General features: G+C 40.9%; 1 protein-coding gene across 1 annotated transcript in view; it reads right to left on the bottom strand.

Moving 5' to 3' along the window:
• SYT3 (synaptotagmin 3) overlaps window positions 1-23,187 on the bottom strand; it is a 402,879-nt gene that overhangs the window by 220,146 nt on the left and 159,546 nt on the right. Inside the window, exons 2-4 of the mRNA XM_082273899.1 lie at window positions 16,555-16,776; window positions 10,257-10,396; window positions 6,121-6,284 (exon numbers count right to left, since the gene is read on the bottom strand). Coding sequence (XP_082130025.1) covers window positions 6,121-6,262 — 142 coding nt within the window. The 5' untranslated portion in view covers window positions 6,263-6,284; window positions 10,257-10,396; window positions 16,555-16,776. The remainder of the gene's footprint in view (window positions 1-6,120; window positions 6,285-10,256; window positions 10,397-16,554; window positions 16,777-23,187) is intronic.

The following is a 23,187-nucleotide window of genomic DNA, read 5'->3' as shown; positions in this document are numbered from 1 at the left end:
CAGTATTTCCCACTGAATCCACTCTAGTGCCGAGCAAGGCAATCTCAGACTTAAATTGGCGCATACAATCACGAAAATCAGCCTGCATAGACGCTCTCAGAGTGTGCAGCATGTCCTTCAGGACAGTATCAGAGACAGGATTGCCCGTGGTTGTGAAAGAGGCAAAGAGGTCAGGAGGCTGGAGCGGTGGAGAGGCTGTTGTCGGCATAGTATAATTGAAGTCCATACCTGGAGTATATTGATGGCGCTGTGGTGATTCCCTCCTCTGCTTGTTCTTCGCTGGACTCCGAGAAGATGGTGAGGGAGGCAATGGGGACCCTGAGGAGTTGACACTGTCAGGATTGTCCACTATGCGGTGTGCCATAGGGATGGATGGCAGTGGATGCAGCGCCTGTGGTGCAGAGCCTCCCGCTCTGTGTGGTTGTGGGAGTCGCGGGCCGCCGCCATTTTGGTGGAGACCAGGGCCTTGAGAGATGAGGAAGCCCGCCAGTTTTATTTTGCTGTTTGGGCCCCTTTTTGCGGCGGGTCATGTGCGGGGTGGTTGCGGGCGTCACACCCGATGGTCGGTGAGTCACTGTGTTGTGCGGGAATCCTGTGCTGTGGCTGTGTCCTGGGTGGTGGAGCTCTCTCAGTGAGCAGCCATCAACCACTGTGCTAGCCACACCCTCAATGAAAGGCTTTATTGAACAAGGATGCAAGGTACAGCAAAATGGATGGTAGACATGTTTCACACGATTTACAGCGTGCTTGTTCACTACAACAACTGCAACAGAAGATCCAATTTAAATATGTGAGCTACAGGTGTGTCCACTCACTTAATTGGAAAGTCTGTTGCTTCCATTCTGCTACATCAAACAATCCAATAAAAGCAACATAGCATTTGACAATACATATAGCAGGCAAATATTTGTATTTAACATATACCCATAAATGAGTACAATATGATATCAAACCAAAAAATCAACAATCACTTATTGTGACAAAAGAAATGTGTCTGAAAAAAATGTATAAATATAATTAAGTAAATATATATGTGCATGTGTAAAAATTAAAAAAATAGTGTTTTGTGAATATATGATTACAAGAAAAAGAATGATAAAACCATTCATTCGAAAGAAAAAGTGAATTTAATATAGACTATAAAAATAAAGTGAAGTGTGATGATAAAATATAATCATCCTAATACAAAAGTATAAATATCTAATCCTGAAAATATTCGTTGAATAAAACGAAAGTGTCCAAATAGCACATGAAATAATCATGTTTAAAACGAAACCAACATATATGTATCAAATCCTAATATTAATACTGGTAAAACCATAGTTAGATGTGATAAAATCCCTTAATGGAGAAAAACAACTCCAAAAAAGAGAAAAAAGGACAAAAGGCCAGAAAATCCGATAGACCAAGCTATCCGTATAGACACCCAACTCTTGCACACTATTTTTAGAGGCAATCCTATATAATTGATGAAGATATGGGAGGATGATCGTAACAATCAATCTGCTTCCAATCTAGTGTGTGAGGGAAGAAAAATCTATCTCCTTTCAATCGGGTATATAGACATTAGAAAATTAGAATATTGATAGTCTATTCATAGTAGTGTGTACCATCCCATTCATGATTTAAACCATAGGGAATCCTGGTTTTAAAGAAAAATATCCAAAACACCTCCCGTTTGCATAATAACTTAAACAAATCTCCTCCTCTTTTCGGTGAATGGATTTTCTCTAAAATCTGTACACCCACCACAGACGTGGTGGTCATTGAAATGTCGGGCCACATTTGTAGAACGATTTTTAGAAATACTAAATAGATTGGATTGAGATGGGGCTCTGGTAAGTATAAGGGGATGCTGGAATCGATTCCCAGAAGATGCATTAACCATTTACCGCAAAGTGACCTACGTCGGCTGACTTTGCGTGGTTGTACCGGGGTGATGCCTCTAGTTAGAGGCATCATCCCAGTACCGTTTTTAGAGTCGACGGTCGGCTTTCCGGCGGTAATGACCGATGCGGCTCGGAAGCCGCTCGATCGTTACCCCGGCGAGCGGGAGGAGACGTCCCCCCCCTCTCTGCCCGGGTCTCCCGTCCCACCGGGAGTCCCGAGGATCCAGCCGGTACGTCCGCCGGCTGGATGGAGTCCCCGATCTAAGCCGGATGTGGCTTGGATCGGGTCTCCGATGACGTGACCCGGAGGCGGCGTCCATGAAGTCACATCCGGGTTACTCGGCTGCTAAAGGCGGCAGATTCAAAAAGTGAGTGTATTCAAAAATGCAGTTTTCTACATTTTGAATACATGGAAGTGTAGTGGAGGGGTCTGGGGTCTTTTAGACCCTCAATCCTTCCATAAAGAGTACCTGTCACTGCATATTGGTGTCACAAGGGATGTTTATATTGCTTGTGACAGCAATAAATCTGATCAGATTTTATTATTTTTTTTTAAAAAACCTGTGTTAAAATTTAAAAAAATTAAATAAATAGGAAAAAAAAAAACATTTTAACTGCCCCCATCGCCGTTAGCTCGCGCACGAAAGAAAACGTATATGGAAGTCGAGCCGCGAATGAAATCGCTGTTCAAACCACACATGTGAGGTATCACCGCGATCGACAGAGCTTGAGCAATAATTTTTTAAAAATCGCTACTCTCTAACTCTAAACTGGTAGCCGTTAAAAATGTAAAATCGTCGCCTATGGAGATTTCTATTGACCGTAGTTTGTGCGCAAATTTAAACCGTAACATGTTGGGTATCTATTTACTCGGCGTGACATCATCTTTCACAATATACAAAAAAAATGGGCTAACTTTACTGTTTAGTTTTTTTTTTTTTTAAATGCAGTGAAATGTGATTTTTCGTAATTTTTCCCAAAAAAAATGGAGCTTGAAAGACCGCTGAGCAAATACCGCGTGACAAAAAATATTGAAATGACCACTATTTTTTTTCTCCAGAGTCTTTGCTAAAAATATATAATGTTTGGGGATTCTAAGTAATTTTCTAGCAAAAAATACTGATTTTAACTTGTAAACAAAAAGTGTCAGAAATAGGCCTGGGGCTTAAGTGGTTAAGGTAAAAAAAATAAAACGTAAACCTATAGAACTACATTGTATAGAATTCTATTCATTGACATTAAGCAGCCTTCTCACAAGGCTTCTGAGTACAGCTGCGGCTTCTTTTCCTGTAAGGTTTTAATGTAGACTGGAAGGGTAGCGGTGTGTAAAAAAAGGGTGCTTAAACCAGGGAACACGCAAATCAGCATTCCTTACAGGTCAATTTAGAGAATGAGGATACCGGCAAAATGTTGGGATTTAGCTAGTGATGCAACAAGGTCCACACATGGAATACCAGAATGAAATCTACAGCCACATAGCAGGTAAGCTATGTCCACAAGTCATTTTTAATACAACATTTTCATACTTGACTAGCTTGCATCTATTAAGATATTGTACGGATTCTAAGGTCAACTAGAAGCAGTCAGAATTATTTGCTGCTTAACTCCTAATTGTATACAATTTTCTATTTTGAACTTGTCTTGACATTTTCATACTGGCTACATATTTATCAAGCTTAAGGTGCGATTAACCTCCCTAAATGCCAAGGGCATCATACTTTGTGAAAACCTTCAATCTGCTCAACTGCACAGTACAAGAAAATAAAAAATATTAAAATAATTCGTAAAATTAACCTTAATATTAAATGAGCTGACGGATAATTCATAGGTCTGAGATGCTGCAAGAATGAAAAATTAGACATAGGTCAATGTGGCATCTCTTGACATATTACTCGGAGTTGTGAGTTGTGTGTGGGCAGTGAGCTACTGCAGTGTAAAACTATAGAATAGAGATTCAGCAATCAAATGGTAATGTACTCCTATTCAGGATAAAAACGTTTCAAAAAATGAAATAACTGTGTTTTCTCAGTAAATTACCACAAATGAAAGGTCTGAGCCCAATCACAAAATCAGAACATTTTCTTCACTTTGCCTCTTGTGTTCTCAGAAGTATATATAGAAAAAAAACTTCACAAAATTAAAGTGTTACTAAACCCAGGAGCCTGCATTCACTATATCTGGTCTCCCACAGTACACGGAACATGGAAATGCAATTATTTTATATAAACTTTTATATTATATATATATAATATATATATATATATATATATATATATATATATATATATATATATATATATATATATATATATATATATATATACACACATAATATATATATATTAAACTTTTATATTATTTTATATAAACAATTATTTTATATAAACTGCTAAATCGCTTTTCTCATGAGAAATATATAGCAGTCTTGTGACTTTTATCAGTGTCCGATTAAAGCTTGTAGGAGGAGTTTTCATTCTACTCTGACTGTCCTATGAGGCTTCAGGACCCCTAACCCTCTGTTTGGACAGTGCTGATTGGCCCTGTGCTGATCACATGCACCCTTCCAAGAAGAAAAAAAAAACTCTCTAGCAATACACAATAAACTGAGCATGTGCAGAGTGACTCCAAAGGCCCCATCTTATCAGATGGATTGGGGGCAGTAAAGGAAGGGGAGGATCAGAGAAGACAGGATCAAACAGCGTTTTTACTCAAAGCAGATGTTTAACCCCTTATGTTCCACAATAAGTATAACAAGCATGCTTTACTGCATATAAAGACTGATTTTACTGGTATGGGTTTAGTAACACTGTAAAGGTTATAGGGAACCCCTGACAAGTCAGTGTGTAGCCTACATAGGTTTTTCTTACTCCAAATTATGTCGATTCGCATGCTGTTTTTTTTTTTTAAAGAAAAATTTCTGGATATCGTGTCCCACTGAGAATCAAACAAATGACCCTAACTGAGGAAGGTCAAATTGCAACCAAAAAGGCGTGTTGCCCCCAAACTCTGCATTTATCTGCCTGTGAAGGAACTAGACAGCTCATACCACCATTAAGGACCCAACCAAGAAAAGGGACAGGGGTAGGAAGGCAGCACTAGGCATAGTGGGAATGCATCACTGGGCGGGGACAGACCATACAGTGGTGTCAAACCAGACCAAAAACCTGAAGATGCTCAAGCCTCAAGATTTAAGTGCTGACAAAGAGGGAATGCTGGCTGTTGCAATAAAAATCTTTTAATAAAATGTACAAACTACTGTGTTGCTCCCATCATTTCAACATTTTGCAGCTGAGGGGTGAGTTGAAGAAGAGTGGAAAGTCTGAGGAGCATTTACTTGATTTATTCTCCCTGGAGAAGAGACGCTTGAGAGGGGACATGATAGCAATTTACAAATACCTTAATGGTGATCTCAGCATAGAAAAAAGCTATTCAGTCGCAAGGATTGCATGAGGACACGAGGACATACAATGCGATTAGAGGAGAAGCGTTTTAGCCTCAGGCAACGTAGGGGGTTCTTCACTGTTAGAGCTACAAGACTGTGGAATTCTCTACCACAAGAGGTAGTAACTGCGGGAAGTATGGCTATTTTCAAAAGACTCTTGGACGTATATCTCAAGGCTCAGAACATTAAGGGGTATGAGAGATGATTACGGCCACACACACCTACACAGGTTGAACTGCATGGACTGTTGTCTTTATTCAACCTCAACTACTATGTAACTATGAAGTTCATTCTATCTTCCGGTTATGTGGCTAAAGGGTAAGGCTAATTGGTTTTGGAAGGCACCAAGAAGAGAGGGGTATATCATTTAAATTGTTGGTCTAAGGTCAAGTGTACATTTTATCGATCAGCAATTCTAGGGTGCTGCCCAGGTGATGTTCCAAATCAAGCAACAGCTACCCTACTCCAACACAAGTCCTGAAAAAGTCTATGTAATGAGAAAGTATGACTGCCCATAAGGTTCATATATAATTATAGACTCTACATAGTGTAGTAGCAAGGTTTTTAAAACATTAGCGCACATTGGTTTGATTTTTTTAAACAAAATGGTCAACATTCACATAAATTGTAAAACATTCAAACTACTGTTTCCTTATATAAATAAACAAATCACAAATGTTCAAGTGGCAAAAATCCTCTGATACAATGACAAGGTCTTGGTCTGACTGCAGGGTGCATTTGTGTAAAGCATGGACACACACACAAAGAATAATAATGAGCCAACGTTACCAGCGTTTGGGTAGTGTATCCCTTGAGTCCTCTGTAGTTCAAAGAACTCCAGACATTTTTCATTCTGCTCAATCCTATAGCACAGCTCCCTCATCAGCATCGTTGTGATGCGACAAAAATCCTCTTCATAATCCCCAGACATCTCGCAATACCATCTCTCAGCGCTAGGAACAAAACAGGGAAATTAGGATTCACTTTTGGGCCAAAACATACTTAGAACCATGACTAGATAAAAACAAAGCCTCAAAACACAAGTGGCCTACTCTTTTTAATGTCATAGCAGTGTTGGGAGCAGGCAAAGACTAAACACACGTTCCATTATTGCCACTTATCTTACATTAACCACTTAAGCCCCGGAAGATTTTACCCCCTTCCTGACCAGGGGGTTTTTTGCAATTTTTTACTGCGTGATTTTAACGGATAATTGTGCGGTTGTGCGACGCTGTACCTAAACGAATTTGACGTCCTCTTTTTCCCACAAACAGAGCTTTCTTTTGGTGGTATTTGATCACCTGTGCGATTTTTTGATCATGCGCTATAAACAAAAAAAGAGCGTCAATTTTGCAAAAATAATATTTTTCACATTTTTTTTATATGAAATCCCCCCCAAAAAAAATGAAAAAAATCAAAAATGTTTTAACATTTTAGGCCAATTTGTTTTATGCTACATATGTTTGGTAAAAAAAAAAAAAAAAAAAAATCGCAAAAAGCATATTTTGATTGGTTTGCGCAAAAGTTATTGCGTTTACTAAGGGAAAGATTTTTGTAATTTTTGTTGTTTTATTTAACGCATAATGGCGGCGATCTGCGAATTTTTTTGCGGTACTGCGGCATTGCAGCGGACAGATCGGACCCTTGACTGACAATTTTGACACTTTTGGGGTTACCAGTGACATTACTACAGTAATCAGTGCTATACATATGCACTGTTACTGAAAAATGACACTGGCAGGGAAGGGGTTAACTTTTTTGAGAGTGAGGGGTTATGTGTGTCCCTAGGGGCGTGATTCTAACTGTGATTGGCTGTGGCTTGAGGTGTAGGAACAGTGATCAACGGTCCTACATAGTAGAACCGTATGATCACTATTCTTACACAGGGGCGAATGACAGGCGGCTTTGTTTACATTAGCCGCCTGCCTTTCTCCTGCTCTAACGGATGATCGCGAGTGACATCGGGTCCGCCGGGCACTCACGCGGGGGGGTCCGGGAGCGCGCTCGCTCCCTAGACCCTCACAGGCTAGCGACGTAGCCCTACGTCGCTTTGCCTGTGAGGGGCTGACTGCCGACGTAAATAGTTGTACGGTGGTCGGCAAGCGGTTAAGGCAAGCACTGACAACACATTCATTTGGATCCCTAGATTGGAGACCAGATAACATGCAAAAAAGCAGCCTTACCTGCTTCGGAAATTAAACAATTAGACAAAGTTTCTAAGTAAAATTGAATGCATATTTATAAGCAGTGTATTGTTCATTTTCTAAAATCTGCCACTTTTTCACCACTTTTTTCAAAGTTTTTATTTAAAACAGTCACATTTACTGCTATGATCTGCACATCTTCATTTCTCATTCTTTAAGGAACGTCACCTGTATTTACAGTTCAGTGAATTCTACAACTGCTGGCAAAAGTGCTTTAAAATTCTTGCTGTGGTCAAACTTAAAGTCAGGGCTGTCTTACCGAATGGGCACGCTGGACAGTTGCCCAGGGGCCCCACCTTCCCAGGGGGCCCCACTTGCCCAGCGACCCAGCCCCAGCCAAGCATTAGTCCCGCATCCCGCCGGTGAACTTAGCAGGTGGCAAGCACCTCTTGGCCCTGCGCTGCTGTCAGGCCACTTGGGTCGTGGAGGGGGAGCCCAGAACTGCAGGAATGCATGTCCGCCTCCACAGAAACAGGCACACACAGGACAGTAGAGTCTGACTCCCATCCGTGTGTTTGTTCACTGGACTCAGCCGCCGAACTTGGAAGCGGTCATTAGCCTGGCACTGCTGTACCAATAAAATATCGCCTTATCGATAATTTGCATTTTCATTCTCGTGGGTGATTGTTTAGGCAGGGCCCCAGTGCACTGCATTGCCCAGGGGCCTATAATGCTCTTAAGATGACACTGCTTAAAGTCATAAAGTGTGCCAATGGTGCAACAAGTGAAACCTAGAAAGCAGTGGTTCTTAACCACTGGACTGTGATCACACTCCTATCAGACCTCCAGTCAGCTGCAGATCCCCCTAAACTCCCACAGTGCCCCCAAACCTTCCATAAAAGACCACAGTGCCCTGAAAACTCCAATCAGACACGTTCACCCATCCCTTTGCAGTTCTCCCAGACTACTGCAGAGCCCCCAGCCCCCCATAGACCCCCCCAACTTCCTATAGTGTCCCATGCTGCTCCCAACTTTTGACAGTGCCCAACAGCCACTACAACACACTGCAGTCTTCCCCAGTGTCCCTACACAGTACCCAGTACCAGGGCTGCTGTTAGAAGTCATTTGGCCCCATACAAGCATCCTGACAGGGCCCCCCAACCCCGCCTCCAACCCCCCCCCCCCCCGGAGGTGCAGCGGCACTGACTTCATCTGCCTCTGTCCCAAAAATGAAAATGTCCCCCCCCTCTGCTTCCAACTCCTGGGCCCCTCTGACATGATGGGGCCCAAGGAAATGTAATTTAAGCACTGTAAGCAGGTAGGAGCGGGGGTGTGGTCTAGTAAAATCTATTTATTCATTTAGGCGGAAATGAACAATAAAGCTTTCTTGGGCCCCCCTATTCAGCTGATGAGGTCTGGGCCCAGTACACCAGGACCAGCTGTACTGCCTTGTCAGCAGCCCTGCCCAGTACTCCTGGAGATCCCCTAAACCCCTTTGAGAGATCCAATCCAACATAGTTTCTCCAAGGCCCCTGCTGAAATCTTATCCCCTACAGTTTACCCAGCCCCCTCCAGAAACCTCACCCCCTACAGAGCCACCAAGTCTGCTGCAGAGTTCTCTTACTCCTATCTCCCCACAGTGATACCCAGTCCCAGTTTACAACCTTCCAGCATTTCAATACATATTTTGCATTCCCATACTTGTGTGAGTATATAACTTTTTATTTTTATTTTTTTTGTTTTTTACTGTTGGGACATGGAAGGTTTTTGGAAGAATTTGTCATGCCCTGGTTCAGTAAATTTGAGAACCACTGCTTTACCACACTTGATCAAGCTCAGCTGTCACTGCACGCGTTAACTTCCCCAGACAGTAACCTAAAATGTCATGTCCATATGTCAATATTTGCTCTCGCTCCCTCTCCTGGCTTCATTGAAATCTAGAGGCAAATACTAATGAATAGCTGATAAACCCAGTTCAAACTAAACACGGAAATGTGCCCTAACTCCATTGTTTTCAATAAATATGCCCCATAGAAAGAAGCAGAAGCAGAGATTCTATTTGAAACTAGATAGGTTTTGTTCATACCAGAGCTCCAAGATCTGACCACCAACAGGAGTCATGACCAAGGGATCTCAATCTCTCTGCTGGGTTTATTTTACAGTATGCATGCGTATGCAGAAAGGATGCACTCTTATCCTGAACCCTCGCTATGGATATGGATAATACAAAACATTGCAAAAAACAGCCTGTAAATAAGTATCCAGACTTAAAAAAACAGCTTTGATTAACTGAATTTTGAAAACAATCTTGTCACCACTTAGGGAATGTTAAAAAAAAAAAAAAATGGCGCCTGAAAATGGTAGGCTTTTAATACTTGCAGTATTTATTGTCTTGCCGCCCTCATCAACAACCTTTACTGGATTGAAGAAAGATCCAACACAGTTGTGTCAGATGCCTGTAATATTCCTGTGCACTCTGTGATTCCCTCCACCAGCCATGACATGACATAAGGGTTCCCCTATTCCTGTGTGGTTCCATTTATCACCAGTCCCTATATTACTATAGGACCCAAAAACACATAAAGCACAGATGGATGGAGCCACACCTGGAAGTGTGTCCAATTTAGAACATTCTTTTGCCAGACAGATTTAAGAAAATGAAGATGGGCCATGCCGGCAGCAGAACAAACAATTATTAAAAGCATTCTTTTCTTGATACCATTAAATTTACTTTAATGGCAGTGATTTTGAATTCTCCAAAACATTTTTTTTAGAACAAACCTGTACTAGAAAAAGCTGGGGAGAAGCGGTTTTTCTCCCGCCATTCAAATGATGAGATTCAGCAGCGTGTTAGCCCCGCCCCCTACACGGTAATAGGCGGAGCTCTGTCCTGGGTCTCAAAGGATTGATGTTTCGGCAGCCTAAAAAATGAAAACACAGGAACTTAAAAAGAGTTCATCAGTTCATATTTAACCCCTTCATGACAAGGGTAAAACAAATCCCAACGCCTAAACACAGTTTTGCAACTTTAACATGTGTTAGTAAAACTGTACATATCACTCCTGCTTAATGTATCCAGGTGAATTCAACAGTAACTCACCCTAGCTCCACCGCACAGTGGGAAGATAAAGAGCTAAGTGTCGGTGCTCAGGCTGAACGTCCAAACCAAATGTTATATGAATAAAGCCGGCACACGAAAAGTCTTCTTCCAAGTAAAATACTTTATTCCAACATGGATAGCGGTGACAACATGACAAATGCTGACGCGTTTCGGCTTTACGCCTTCCTCATAAGCTATGAGGAAGGCATGCTGACGCGTTTCGGCTTTACGCCTTCCTCATAAGCTATGAGGAAGGCGTAAGGCCGAAACGCATCAGATTTTGTCATGTTGTCACCGCTATCCATGTTGGAATAAAGTATTTTACTTGGAAGAAGACTTTTCGTGTGCCGGCTTTATTCATATAACATCCAGGTGAATTATATCCTGTTTTTTTTTTTCTTTTTATCATCAGGAATCCTGTTACAAAATAGGATAAAATTTTAATTTGGCTTTATATTTCTTACCATTACTATAACCTACCACCAAAGCACAACCAAATATAAATTATTCTTCTCCTGACCATTGCTGTAATACAACATACAAAATATATTTTTAAAAGTATTGGGACGCCTGCCTTTACATGCGCATGAACATTTTTTTTTTTTTTAAAGGTAAGTTTATTAGTGTAAAACACAAAAGAAACATTAAAAATACAAAATACAGGAAATATCAATCTGTAGTGCGGTAACACAAGTATCAAAAATTTAACAAACAAGGAGTCACATTATATAAACATTTCTCCCCCCCCCCCCACATTTTTTTTTTTTTTATTAAACTTTTTATTTATAAAGAATCAAACCAACCAACCAACCCATGAGCACAAGAAAATCATTAGCGAATCACTGGTGAAGCATATAGTCTTTTGTAAAGAGTGAGAGCAAATCTGTTCTAGCGTAGGAGTTAGAAATGTACAACAATAACAGTCCATTATAGCCTGAGAATCATTGAGCAGGAGAGACCTCCTCCAGCAGCCATCAACTCTCTGTGTGCCCAATATACCTTTCCCCTTATACATCAAGAGTTCCCGAAACAGATGCCACCCAGTCTTGCCACAATTTATCAAATTTGTTAAGACAACCCCATGCCAAATATGGTAACTTATACATTGGTAACACATTATTGACAAGTTCCACCCACGCCCTCACACCAGGAGGCTCTGGTTTCTTCCATCGGAGCACTATCATTGTTTTCGCATAAAAGAATAGGATTCGTAACAGGACCTTCTGGGACTGTCTAAGATTTTCCTGAACAAGCATCTATCGGGGGAACAGATATTCGGAAGTGCCAGTTTCTCTTCTATAAACATGCATACCCCTTTCCAAAACTCCCGCACCTTCGGACATCCCCAAACCATATAAAAGAAGTCCCTGTTTCAGCTTGGCATCTCTGGCATTCCAAGGATTGGAGTCTCCCCTTTTTTTATATAATCTGTACGAAGTATAATAAATTCTATGTAGATAGTTTAGCTGCACCACCTTATCCCCTGCCGCTATAACCCCCAAAAATTGAGACTCAGCCACCTCCTCCCAGGTGTCCTCCTCCAGGTGCGGCAAATCAGTTTGTCACTGAATTTTAATTTTAGTTAATCTCGTGGCACAGCCAGTCACCAGCAGCAGAGAATAGTATTTGGTAATGAGTTTGTTATGATCAGCATCCATGAGTTCCTTCTCCAACAGCGAGGGAACCAGACGTACCCCCCCTCAGGCCAAACTGCGCTGCCACCGCATGTCTAAGCTGCTGATATTGGAACCAATAATTGGATGGCACATGCTCATGAACATTAATGGCATCCCAGTATTAGTCCGTAGGGTTCAATATTGAGTTGGCCCACCCTTTGCAGCTATAACAGCTTCAAATTTTCTGGGAAGACTGTCCACAAGGTTTAGGAGTGTGTCTATGGGAATGTTTGACCATTCTCCAGAAGCCCATTTGTGAGATCAGGCACTGATGTTGGAGGAGAAGGCCTGGCTCACAGTCTCTGATTGGATTCATCCAAAAGGTATTCTATTGGGTTCTATCAGGTTGAGGTAAGGACTCTTGAAATTGTAATCTTGAATTCAAATTAATAATGACAAAAAAAAAAACAGACAGTCAAAATGGTGTTGCCTCCCTAACAGTGGTCCGTGTAGAAGTGCCCTAATACACTGGTATTTGAGGAAAGTGAAAAAAAAAGGATTGGGCTTGCAAAGTTATCTTATTGATATTGTTATCTTAAAGTATTAAGGTTGATGTAAGTGATCTGGTTCCTGGACAGACGGCTTCTACACACCAGAAGATCTCCACAGTCTCCTTGGCTTGTAATGTAATATAACAAAGATGTAAATTAAAGCACTGCACCACTGCTAAAAGGTCCAGATAAGACTAAATTACAATATGTTAGGGAGACAATTCAAGGAGTAACAAACACATTTCTGGGGTCCAAAAATGCCCCCTTCATCAGGGCTTGATTGAAAACAGTGAATGGACTTGAAGTTGCTAGACCTTTAATGGTGTTTTTCCCAATCTGATTTTGATTTTAAGCACAGCTCTTGTTAGCAGCTGATTTGGCAGCCATATTCAAATGAGCCCTGATGAAGGGGGTGGTTTTAGACACCCAAATGCATCTGATACTCTTTGAAGTTGATGTAAATAATCTGGTTCCGGGCAGTTGCCTTTTATACTTCAGAGGATCTCCACAATTTCCTTGACTTGTAATGTAATAAAACAGAGATGTAAATGAAACCCCCATACCCCTGCTTAAAAGGTCCAGATAAGACATTATTACAATAGAATCAGGAGGACAATTCAAGGAGTAGCCAACACATTTCTGAGATCCATAAAATGCCCCCTTCATCAGGGTTTGATTGAAATCAATGAATGGACTTGAAGTTACCAGACCTTTAATGGCATTTTTTTCTAGTATGATTTCAAGCACAGATCGTGTTAGCAGCTGATTTCTAAAATCAATAAAAAAAATTTAGACCCCCGAAATGCACTTGATGTTCTTTGGATTGTCCACCTGATTTTTACTGGAGTAAAGTTGTATCTGGACCTTTTAGTAATTGTGTGGTGCTTTAATTTACATTTTTGCTCATGCAATGGTGTTCAGCGTAGATAGAGGATCATCTTGACATTGTTCACTGCTCAAGAAACCCATGGTAACCTCAGGAGGAACTCTGGTTGAGAAAGGATGATTTGAGAGGTTCCTCGTATTACATAATCTTAGTAAAGTTATGGTCAGAATGTAACATAAGACCAAAACGTCTTTTTTCGTTTTTATAGAGTAAGGAAAAATTATCAACCCTTTCAGTTTTACTTTCTATCTGTCCCCTCTGAATAGATTCACCCTCTTTCTGAAAGTTAGGGGAAATTCAAAATTTTAAGTTGTCATTGAAAAGTGGAAAGATCATCCAACGGTGACACTAGTCTCCAACTTACAAGATGACCTCAATGCACCGTTTCATTGGGCAAATATGTGGCAAATGAGGTTTAATGTTGATAAATGTTAAGTTATGCACTTGGGGGCTAAGAATATGCATGCATCATACATACTAGGGGTAGTAGAACTGGGGGAATCCATATCGGAGAAGGATCTGGGTGTTCTGGTAGATCATAAGCTCAATAATAGCATGCAATGCCAAGCTGCGGTTTCCAAAGCAAGCAAAGCCCTTTCTTTTATTAACAGAGGCATGGACTCCAGAGAGAGAGAGAGAGAGATATTTTTCCCCTGTACAAATCATTAGTAATACCTCATCTGAAATATGCAGTTCAGTTTTTGGCACCAGTTCTTAAAAAGGATATCGGGGAACTGGAGAAAGTGCAGAGAAGGGCAACCAAACTGATAAGAGGCATGGAGGAGCTCAGCTATGAGAAAAGATTAGAGGAACTGAATTTATTCTCTCTTGAGAAGAGGAGATTAAGGGGGGATATGATCAACATGTATAAATACATAGGGGCCCATATAGTGAACTTGGTGTTGAGTTGTTCACCTTAAGGTCAACACAGAGGACAAGGGGGCATTCTTTACGTCTAGAGGAAAACAGATTTTGTCTCCAAATACGGAATGGTTTCTTCACCGTAAGAGCTGTGAAAATATGGAATAGACTCCCTGGCTAGCTCACTAGATTGTTTTAAAAAAGGCCTGGATTCTTTCCTGGGTGTACTTAATATAAATGGGTACTAATATTTATAGGTAAAGTTGATCCAAGGAATATTCGATTGCCTCTCGAGGGATAAGGAAGGAACTTTTTTCCCCTGCTATAGCAAATTGGATTATGCTTTGCTGGGGTTTTTTCGCCTTCCTCTGGATCAACTGTGGGTATAGGATTGTGTATATGGGATTGTATGGTTGGGTTTTCATTACTGTTTTTTTTGTTTTTTATTGGTTGAGCCAGATGGACTTGTGTCTTTTTCAACCTAACTATGTAACTATGTAGTTGTCACAATTTTGTAAGAGAGGATTACCCTCACTTTGAAGTGATTTCCTCTTCCTTCCTGAAGTGACTACAGAACAGGAAGTGATGAGAAATCTCCCCAGTTGGACAGAGACCCAAGAAAAACATAACAGGGGTTTTTACCCATTTCCTAAGCATCCTGGTAAAAATTCCTACTTCACTGGCTGTAAAATTTTAAACCACCAGGTCATCAGGCAATGGTTAGAATGACAGCCACAGAGGCTGTTCCTTTAACCGGTTGCCGACCGTTCCAAGTACATATACTGCGGCGGTCAGCCCCGGCCAGGCAAAGTGACGTATATATACGTCACTAGCCTGTCACTTGCTTGTGAGCCAATAGTGGGCGAGCGTGCGCCCACCCCGGCTCGTTCCCTGGGAAGTCAGTGCGTGTGACTGGCGGACCCGATGTCTGCCGGTCACTCGCGATCGTCCGCCGTGAAGGGAGAAAGGCAGGCGGCTGATGTAAACAAGCCGCCTGTCATTCTCCCCTGTGTAAGAATGGTGATCATATGGTTCTACTATGTTCCTACACCAGTAGCCATGTCCAATCACAGTAAGAAGCATGCCCCTAGGGACACTCTTAACCCCTCCTTCCCCAATAAAGTTACCCCTTCCCTGCCAGTGTCATTTTGCAGTAACAGTGCATATATATAGCACTAATTACTGCAGTAATGTCACTGGTAACCCCAAAAGTGTCAAAAATGTCAGTCAAGGGTCCGATCTGTCCGCCGCAATGTCGCAGTACCCCAAAAAAAATCGCAGATCGCCGCCATTACGCGTTAAAAAAAAACACCAAAAATGACAGAAATCTTTCCCTTTGTTAGTAAACGCAATAACTTTTGCGCAAACCAATCAAAATACGCTTTTTGTGATTTTTTTACCAAACATATGTAGTAGAAAACAAATTGGCAAAAAATTTTAAAAAATTTTGATTTTTACATTTTTTTGGGGGGAATTTCATTTAAAAAAATGTGAAAAATATTGTTATTTTTGCAAAATGGTCGCTCTTATTTTGTTTATAGCTCAAAAAGTAGAAATCGCACAGGTGATCAAATACCACCAAAAGAAAGCTCTGTTTGTGGGAAAAAAAGGACATCAAATTTGTTTAGGTACAGTGTCGCACGACCGCGCAATTGTCCGTTAAACTGACGCAGTGCCGAATCACAAAAAAGGCCCTGGTCAGGAAGGGGGTAAAATCTTCCGGGGCTTAAGTGGTTAAAAACCAGTCAGCAGTGGCAGGTCTTATATTTGTAACCGACAGGTTCCCTTTAAAGCTTAAAGTCTGTTACAAGCAATGAGCACTATAATAAATGGATCTTTTCTGCATTTTCCCCTTTTTCTAACAAATGTCTCTCCCAATGTAATTATCATAGCTTTGAAGAAAGAAAACTAGTTTAGTGCCATGCGCCCTTTAAACCATCTTTGAACAGAGTGGATTGCTCACAGCTGCATTTAATAACGGCAGTGATGAACACAAGAGAGTTTCCCAAATAAATGAAATTGTTGACAGAAAAATACATCACATCCTACTTACTCTGCCTCTCACCTTTTCTGAAACTTTCACATCATTTTCAGGCTCTTGTCGTCTTGTCGTAGTAGCGTCTTTGAACTGAGAAACATGCCAGTGGCTTTGTAGTCTTCTCATGAGATCTTCCTGACTTCCAAGCCTTTTGGCAAATGATTGGAATCGGCACATTGACTGATGGGTGGCCAAGATTTACATTGTTAAAGTGGCATTCCCCTTGCAGCCGATCCCTGAAGAGTCAAGCTGCAACAGAGATCAAATAAAATGACTGTTCTCAGATGAACACGGAGATCCAAACAAACAATAGAGAAGGAATTTGTTGGGACAAACATTTCTGTTTTACAGTATCTGAGATTTGACAATTTGGAAGGATAATTGTTAGGTAGTTCTAACTAAATGCATCTATTTTGGAACAAAACTAAGCACCAGTATTTAAAAAAGAAACTAAGGATTACTATAGGGAAAGTCGAAGGAAGTAAACACAGTTGTTATAAAGCTCAAACTCAAGGGTAACTTTTTTTTTTTATATAAATATCCCCCTAGGGCCGCCATCAGGGGGGTACAGCCAGTACTCCTGTATGGGGCCCGGGCCCATAGGGGGGCCCTGGCAGCAGGAGGATTGGTGGGGAGAGGGATCAATGACAGAGTGATGCACTGTCTGCCTCATCCTTCACCAGCTAAAAGCCATGTTTTCCCCCTCTCGCCAGCTTTCAGCTGCAGAAATAATAATGGGGAAATAATTTATGCCTGGGATGTTTGAGGGATTTGCAGCTCTCGTTGCTAGAAAGTGTAATGGGGATTTGGGGGGGGAGGAATGGGGGGTATGTGCTTGTAGGAGAGTTTGGGGGATTTGAGCCAGAAAGGGGGATTGGGGGGAAAGTTTGTGCTAGGAGCGGGGCTGGGGCATTTGTGCTGGGGGGGATGGGGTTGTGAATTTGTGGAGGGATTTGGGGGGTTGTAGTGGGAAGGGTGATTGGGAGGGATTTGTGCTAGGAAGAGAGATTGGGGGGTAATCATTTTGATATGTTCGCCAGAAGTAGGGGGGGGGGGGCCCTGTCAAATAGGCTGTATGGGGCCCTGGGAATTCTAGCGGCAGCCCTGCCCCTAGGTGCTGTAAAAAATAATACCCTTTAATCCAGAGCGTTCCCTTCAGTACCACTTTTGGCCACAAGTAGTCCTAAAATGTCTGGGGTCAACGACATCCACTGTCACCCAACCTGGGGCATTGGGTCCATCACAACAGCTGCCATCATTCACAATGTGCTGTGCAGAGAGTGGCACTGATGTTCTCATGTCATTCTTTGCATCAATAAGGACCACTTACTCTGCAGAAGGGGCAAAAATGAAAAGGTCCCTGTGGTGTCATAGAAAGAAAAATCAGGTGACGGAAGGTGTTGTATCTCATAGTTCAAAGGACTCTAGAGGAGGTATCATCCTCAAAAACAAGTCAAATATATTTATGAAAAATGAATCCTCTATTAGAGGTACATTTAAAGACCCCAAGTTGTATGCATCCCTGTGGTGTCACATGGCTTGCCTGAAGACTTTGGGAAAGAGAAGTATAAAAATACATTTAAAACGGAGGGGTGGATCCCAAATATACCTTCTGGTGCTATCTATCCCCAATTATATAGAAAATTGTGTCAAAGGGTATAGAACTTGAACTCCAGGTGCACAAATGTTTTATAAATATTCAAAATGTATTTATTGCTACAAAATGAACAAAAACATCCAGAGGGTAAAAATCTCTGCATAATAATATACTGTAAACGTCCCATTTCAACGAAACGGTCAACGCATTTCATAGGTCTTAATCCACTTCTTCAAGACCAACGTGCAAGGGGCTCATGATATTCATCCATTCATTCATAGCAATCATTACAAATGTAATTAAGTGGTCTTTAAACAAATCTAAAATAAATAACAAATGATTAACAAGTTAAATATTATTTTGGCCGCCAGTAGACAATGCCCAACATATATTTAATATGAAATTTGGAATATAAACTATTCCAAAATATATTGATTTTTTTTTTTTTTTTCACAAAAAGTCCAAAATATATTGATACCTATGTACCCACGCTACAGCAAAATGTTGTGTTCCAAAAAATACTGTACCTAATGTGTGGACTGGACTGCTGCTGAAATAAAGGTGCAGGAGGGGAGCACTGCACTTTATCAACTGCACTTTTTGCACTTTTGAAGAAAGCACTATTGCACTTTGTTTTTAGGACTTGATTTATTCACATTTGGACTATATGACATTTTGCATTTGTATTTATTTAGATTTATAAATATATGAATCGTATGTTTTGAAAGGACAGCGCTGGGAATTGAATATAGATATTCCAAAATATACATGCAAGATTATTGGGGATTTTTTGGTCTATAAAATTGTCGTCCATTTAACATCATTATTTTTCTTTTGACTATTGGTAGACAAAATAATACAGTAAACCCCCGCTCCATCGCGGTTCAGTTTTTGCGGTCCCGGTATATTGCGTTTTTTTTTGTAATGTTATTTTACTATATAAATCATTAAAAATGAAATATTTTTGTGTTTTCCATAGCTCTTGCTATGTCTCTCAGTATCTTTTATGTGTTTAAATGAGTTTCTATTGTTTTAAAAGTGTGTTTAAAGACCTTAAAATGCTTTTACACGTACAGTGACAGTAAAAAAAAAACATGCCTACAATGCATTTTAATAGGGTTTTTCTATTTCGCGGATTTTCACTTTTCGCGGCTGGGTCCGGAACGTATCCCCCGCAATGGAGGGGGGTTTACTGTATTTGACTTGCTAATCATTTATGTTAATTACATTTGTAAAGGTTACTAAATATCATAAATGGCTTTCATATTGGTCATGAGGATGTAGATTAACTCTGTATTGACCTTTTTCAGTGAAATGGAACATTTAAAACGTAATAATAAATAATGTACATCTTTTTGTATCAACAGTAATTAAGAACATGATATGTAAAAAAAAAAAAAAAAAGGAATACTAATATATCTATACGATCACATTTTTATGTATATGTTAAAATATTATGAGCTCTCATTACATATTGTGAGGGATTAGCTCGGTGGTAGGCGTATGGGTGACCCCTTTGGGGGTGCGTTTTCACAGAGAGATAGCCGAGCAGAGGTTGAAAACAAGACTGATTTATTCATGCAATTTACTTCACATAATTGCAAGCGTCAAAACAGCCAAAATAAAATAAAAGACAAAATAAATCCTTGCCTCTGTGGGCGGCTACCTTCTCACGCTGGAACCTACCTAAGAAGTCTTCCCAACCTACTGTTGGGCCGACACTGCTGATCCTACAGCAGACACTCAAATGTCCATTTGTTTGCTTTTCACACAGCACAAACATTGTCCATTGAACATGTCCCTTTGTTTTCTTTCACACAGCACATGTTCATTTATAACAGGATCCTTTACTCTTCAGATTCTTCACATTGAACACAGTTCATTTAACAGGTCCCTTTACTCTTCACACTCTTCACATGGAACACTTTGTCTTCTCACCTTTGAGACGTCTTCACTCGTGGTTACCCTCCTTAGCTTCACATCGCTGTAGGGGGTCTTCTCCCATGCTCACCAGCTTGTCGGGAGGCACACATCCGACTGTCCCCCTCTCCCAGCCCACACGGCGACAGGAGGCAGCAGTCCTTCTCCCATGCCCACACGGCGTCGGGAGGTACACGTATGTCTGCCTTCCTCTCCCAGCCCACACGGCGACAGGAGGCAGCAATGCATAGACTTTCTTTGGACCAATTATAGAGGCCTTAATTTCCTCATTCTGAACAGCTGAAGGCCTTTCAACTTCTTTACACCTTCCTGCTGCCTTTGGCAGCCGACACCCTATAGTAATTACTGAACTTTTCAAAGCAGGTGGGAATGTGTCTCCTCTCAGTGACTACATTCTCAGATTTACCTGACTTCCTGTCACAATATCTTGTGATTCATCACAGATTTCAGTCTCCAATTGTACTCCTGGGGAAGCAGCAAACTGTGAAATGTGTCAAGTTGTCTACCTTACAACCATAAAGCCGGCAATGCGACTCAATGTGATACATACATAAAGTTATGGGTCTACTCATGTATACACATTACAAAAGCTGGAATAGCTTTAGGAATGGAAATGTTGTATGATAGGAGCATCCAATATTAATGCGTAGCAAAGACATCTCACTACTAATATTACGTTTTTTTTTTTTTTTTAATGAATAATGAAATGAAAAAAGGTGTTATTGAAATCGAAACATATGGTTCAGGTGTGCCTTAAAAATCCAATCATCATTTTCTTCTGTTTTATTATGATCATTTTTTAATTGGACACTAAGTTTACATGATAATGTATAGAAAGTACCAGCTCAAGTGGTCAAATAAACATAATCTTTACCTAACGTACCCAGAGGTTATTATCCTGTTGATTTTGTTGCTTGTTTTTTTTTTAACCAATAAATTAATTTTGTACAATTTTAAATATACAACGGCTCCAACCTCCCTTTTACCTCCTATGTCTATACAAGAAGTCCCTGAGTTACAAACATCTGACATACATACGACTTATACTTACAAACGGTGGGAGACAACAGGAAGTGAGAGGACATTTACCCCTAGGAAGGGAAATTCACTCCTCTAAAAGTTATAAGGGGAAAAGGTATTTCCAGTGAAGCTTTATCACCAATCCTTGTTTCCATGGCAACCCAAAATTTTCAAAATCCAATTGTCACATGGACAGAAAGAGGTGAAATCTTCAAAAACAAGGGCACAGACGGCAATACAAACTTTACAGGGGTGTTAACCCTTCCCTCTGCTAACTATATTTTGGCTGGAGCTATGCTTAAAAAAATTACATGTTCCAACTTACATAAAAATTAAACTTAAAGCAGAACTTTCCCCATAACAACTTGCTTCTTGCTGGAGGCTGTCATTTTGCTGAAGCCCAGAGCCCCCAAACATCAGTAAATCATAAAGAGGAATTAAACCCTATAATTTAACGGTTTCAAAAAACAGTTACATTCCTGGAATGCCGGGATTGCTATCTGTTACATTTGCTTGTGTCCTCAACCAAACTGTCAAACCATCAAATGGCTGGTGTCATAACTGATCACATGTGCAGCATCATGGCAGTTGCAGTTTAAATGAAAGCAGCGCCCTTGGCTGTACAGCAGGGGTTTCCAAACTATGGTCCTCCAGTTGTTCAGGAACTACAATTCCCATCATGTCTGTGAATGTTAGAGTTTTACAATGCCTCATGGGACGTGTAGTTCTTCAACAGCTGGAGGGCCGTAGTTTGGAGATTCCTTCTGTAAAGGATCGGAGGGTATAATTCTGCTTTAACCGGTTGCCGACCGCCGCAAGTACATATACTGCGGCGGTCAGCCCCGGCCAGGCAAAGTGACGTATATATACGTCACTAGCCTGTCACTTGCTTGTGAGCCAATAGCGGGCGAGCGCGCGCCTGCGGAGGCACGCTCCCGCCCCGGCTCGTTCACTGGGAAGTCAGTGTGTGTGACCGGTGGACCTGATGTCCGCTGGTCACTCGCGATCGTCCGCCGTGAAGGGAGAAATGCAGGCGGCTAATGTAAACAATCCGCCTGTCATTCTCCCCTGTGTATGAATAGTGATCATACGGTTCTACTATGTAGGACCGTTGATCACTGTTCCTACACCAGTAGCCATGTCCAATCACAGTTAGAAGCACGCCCCTAGGGGCACGCTTAACCCCTCCTTCCCCAATAAAGTTAACCCCTTCCCTGCCAGTGTCATTTTGCAGTAACAGTGCATATGTATAGCACTGATTACTGTAGTAATGTCACTGGTAACCCCAAAAGTGTCAAAAATGTCAGTCAAGGGTCCGATCTGTCCGCCGCAATGTCGCAGTACCCCAAAAAAAAAAATTGCAGATCGCCGCCATTACGCGTTAAAAAAAACACACCAAAAAATGACAGAAATCTTTCCCTTTGTTAGTAAACGCAATAACTTTTGCGCAAACCAATCAAAATACGCTTTTTGCGATTTTTTTTTTACCAAACATATGTAACATAAAACAAATTGGCCTAAATGTTAAAAAATTTTGATTTTTACATTTTTTTTGGGGAATTTCATATAAAAAAAATATGAAAAATATTATTATTTTTGCAAAATTGATGCTCTTTTTCTGTTTGTAGCACAAAAAGTAAACATCGCACAGGTGAGCAAATACCACCAAAAGAAAGCTCTATTTGTGGGAAAAAAAGGACGTCAAATTAGTTTAGGTACAGCGTCGCACGACCGCCGCGCAATTGTCCGTTAAAGTCACGCAGTGCCGAATCGCAAAATAGGCCCTGGTCAGGAAGGGGCTAAAATCTTCCGGGGCTTAAGTGGTTAAGGCTGTCAGCAGATTGGCCTCTACAGACTCAGCAGTGCTTAAAAATGTCTAAAATGGAAAGTAACTGAGCAATGGCAGGGCAGGGTGAGACCTTGTTTTATTGTATTTTAACAGTATAGACACATATATTTAATGTTTGACATAGCTATACCTGCAAAATGTGCCAACCTGAAGTCATCTAGCAGGACTTTATTTTTTGACTAAAGTTCCACTTTAAGAGCAAACCTACAGAACCTATCTTGTTTGTAACTCAGGGACTGCCTGTACTTACCTA

Source organism: Pelophylax lessonae, assembly GCF_965119305.1.
Source record: "Pelophylax lessonae genome assembly, chromosome: 12".
NCBI lineage: Eukaryota > Metazoa > Chordata > Amphibia > Anura > Ranidae > Pelophylax > Pelophylax lessonae.
The sequence above is the reverse complement of the archived record's forward strand: the minus strand, read 5'-3'. Positions and strand labels throughout refer to the sequence as shown.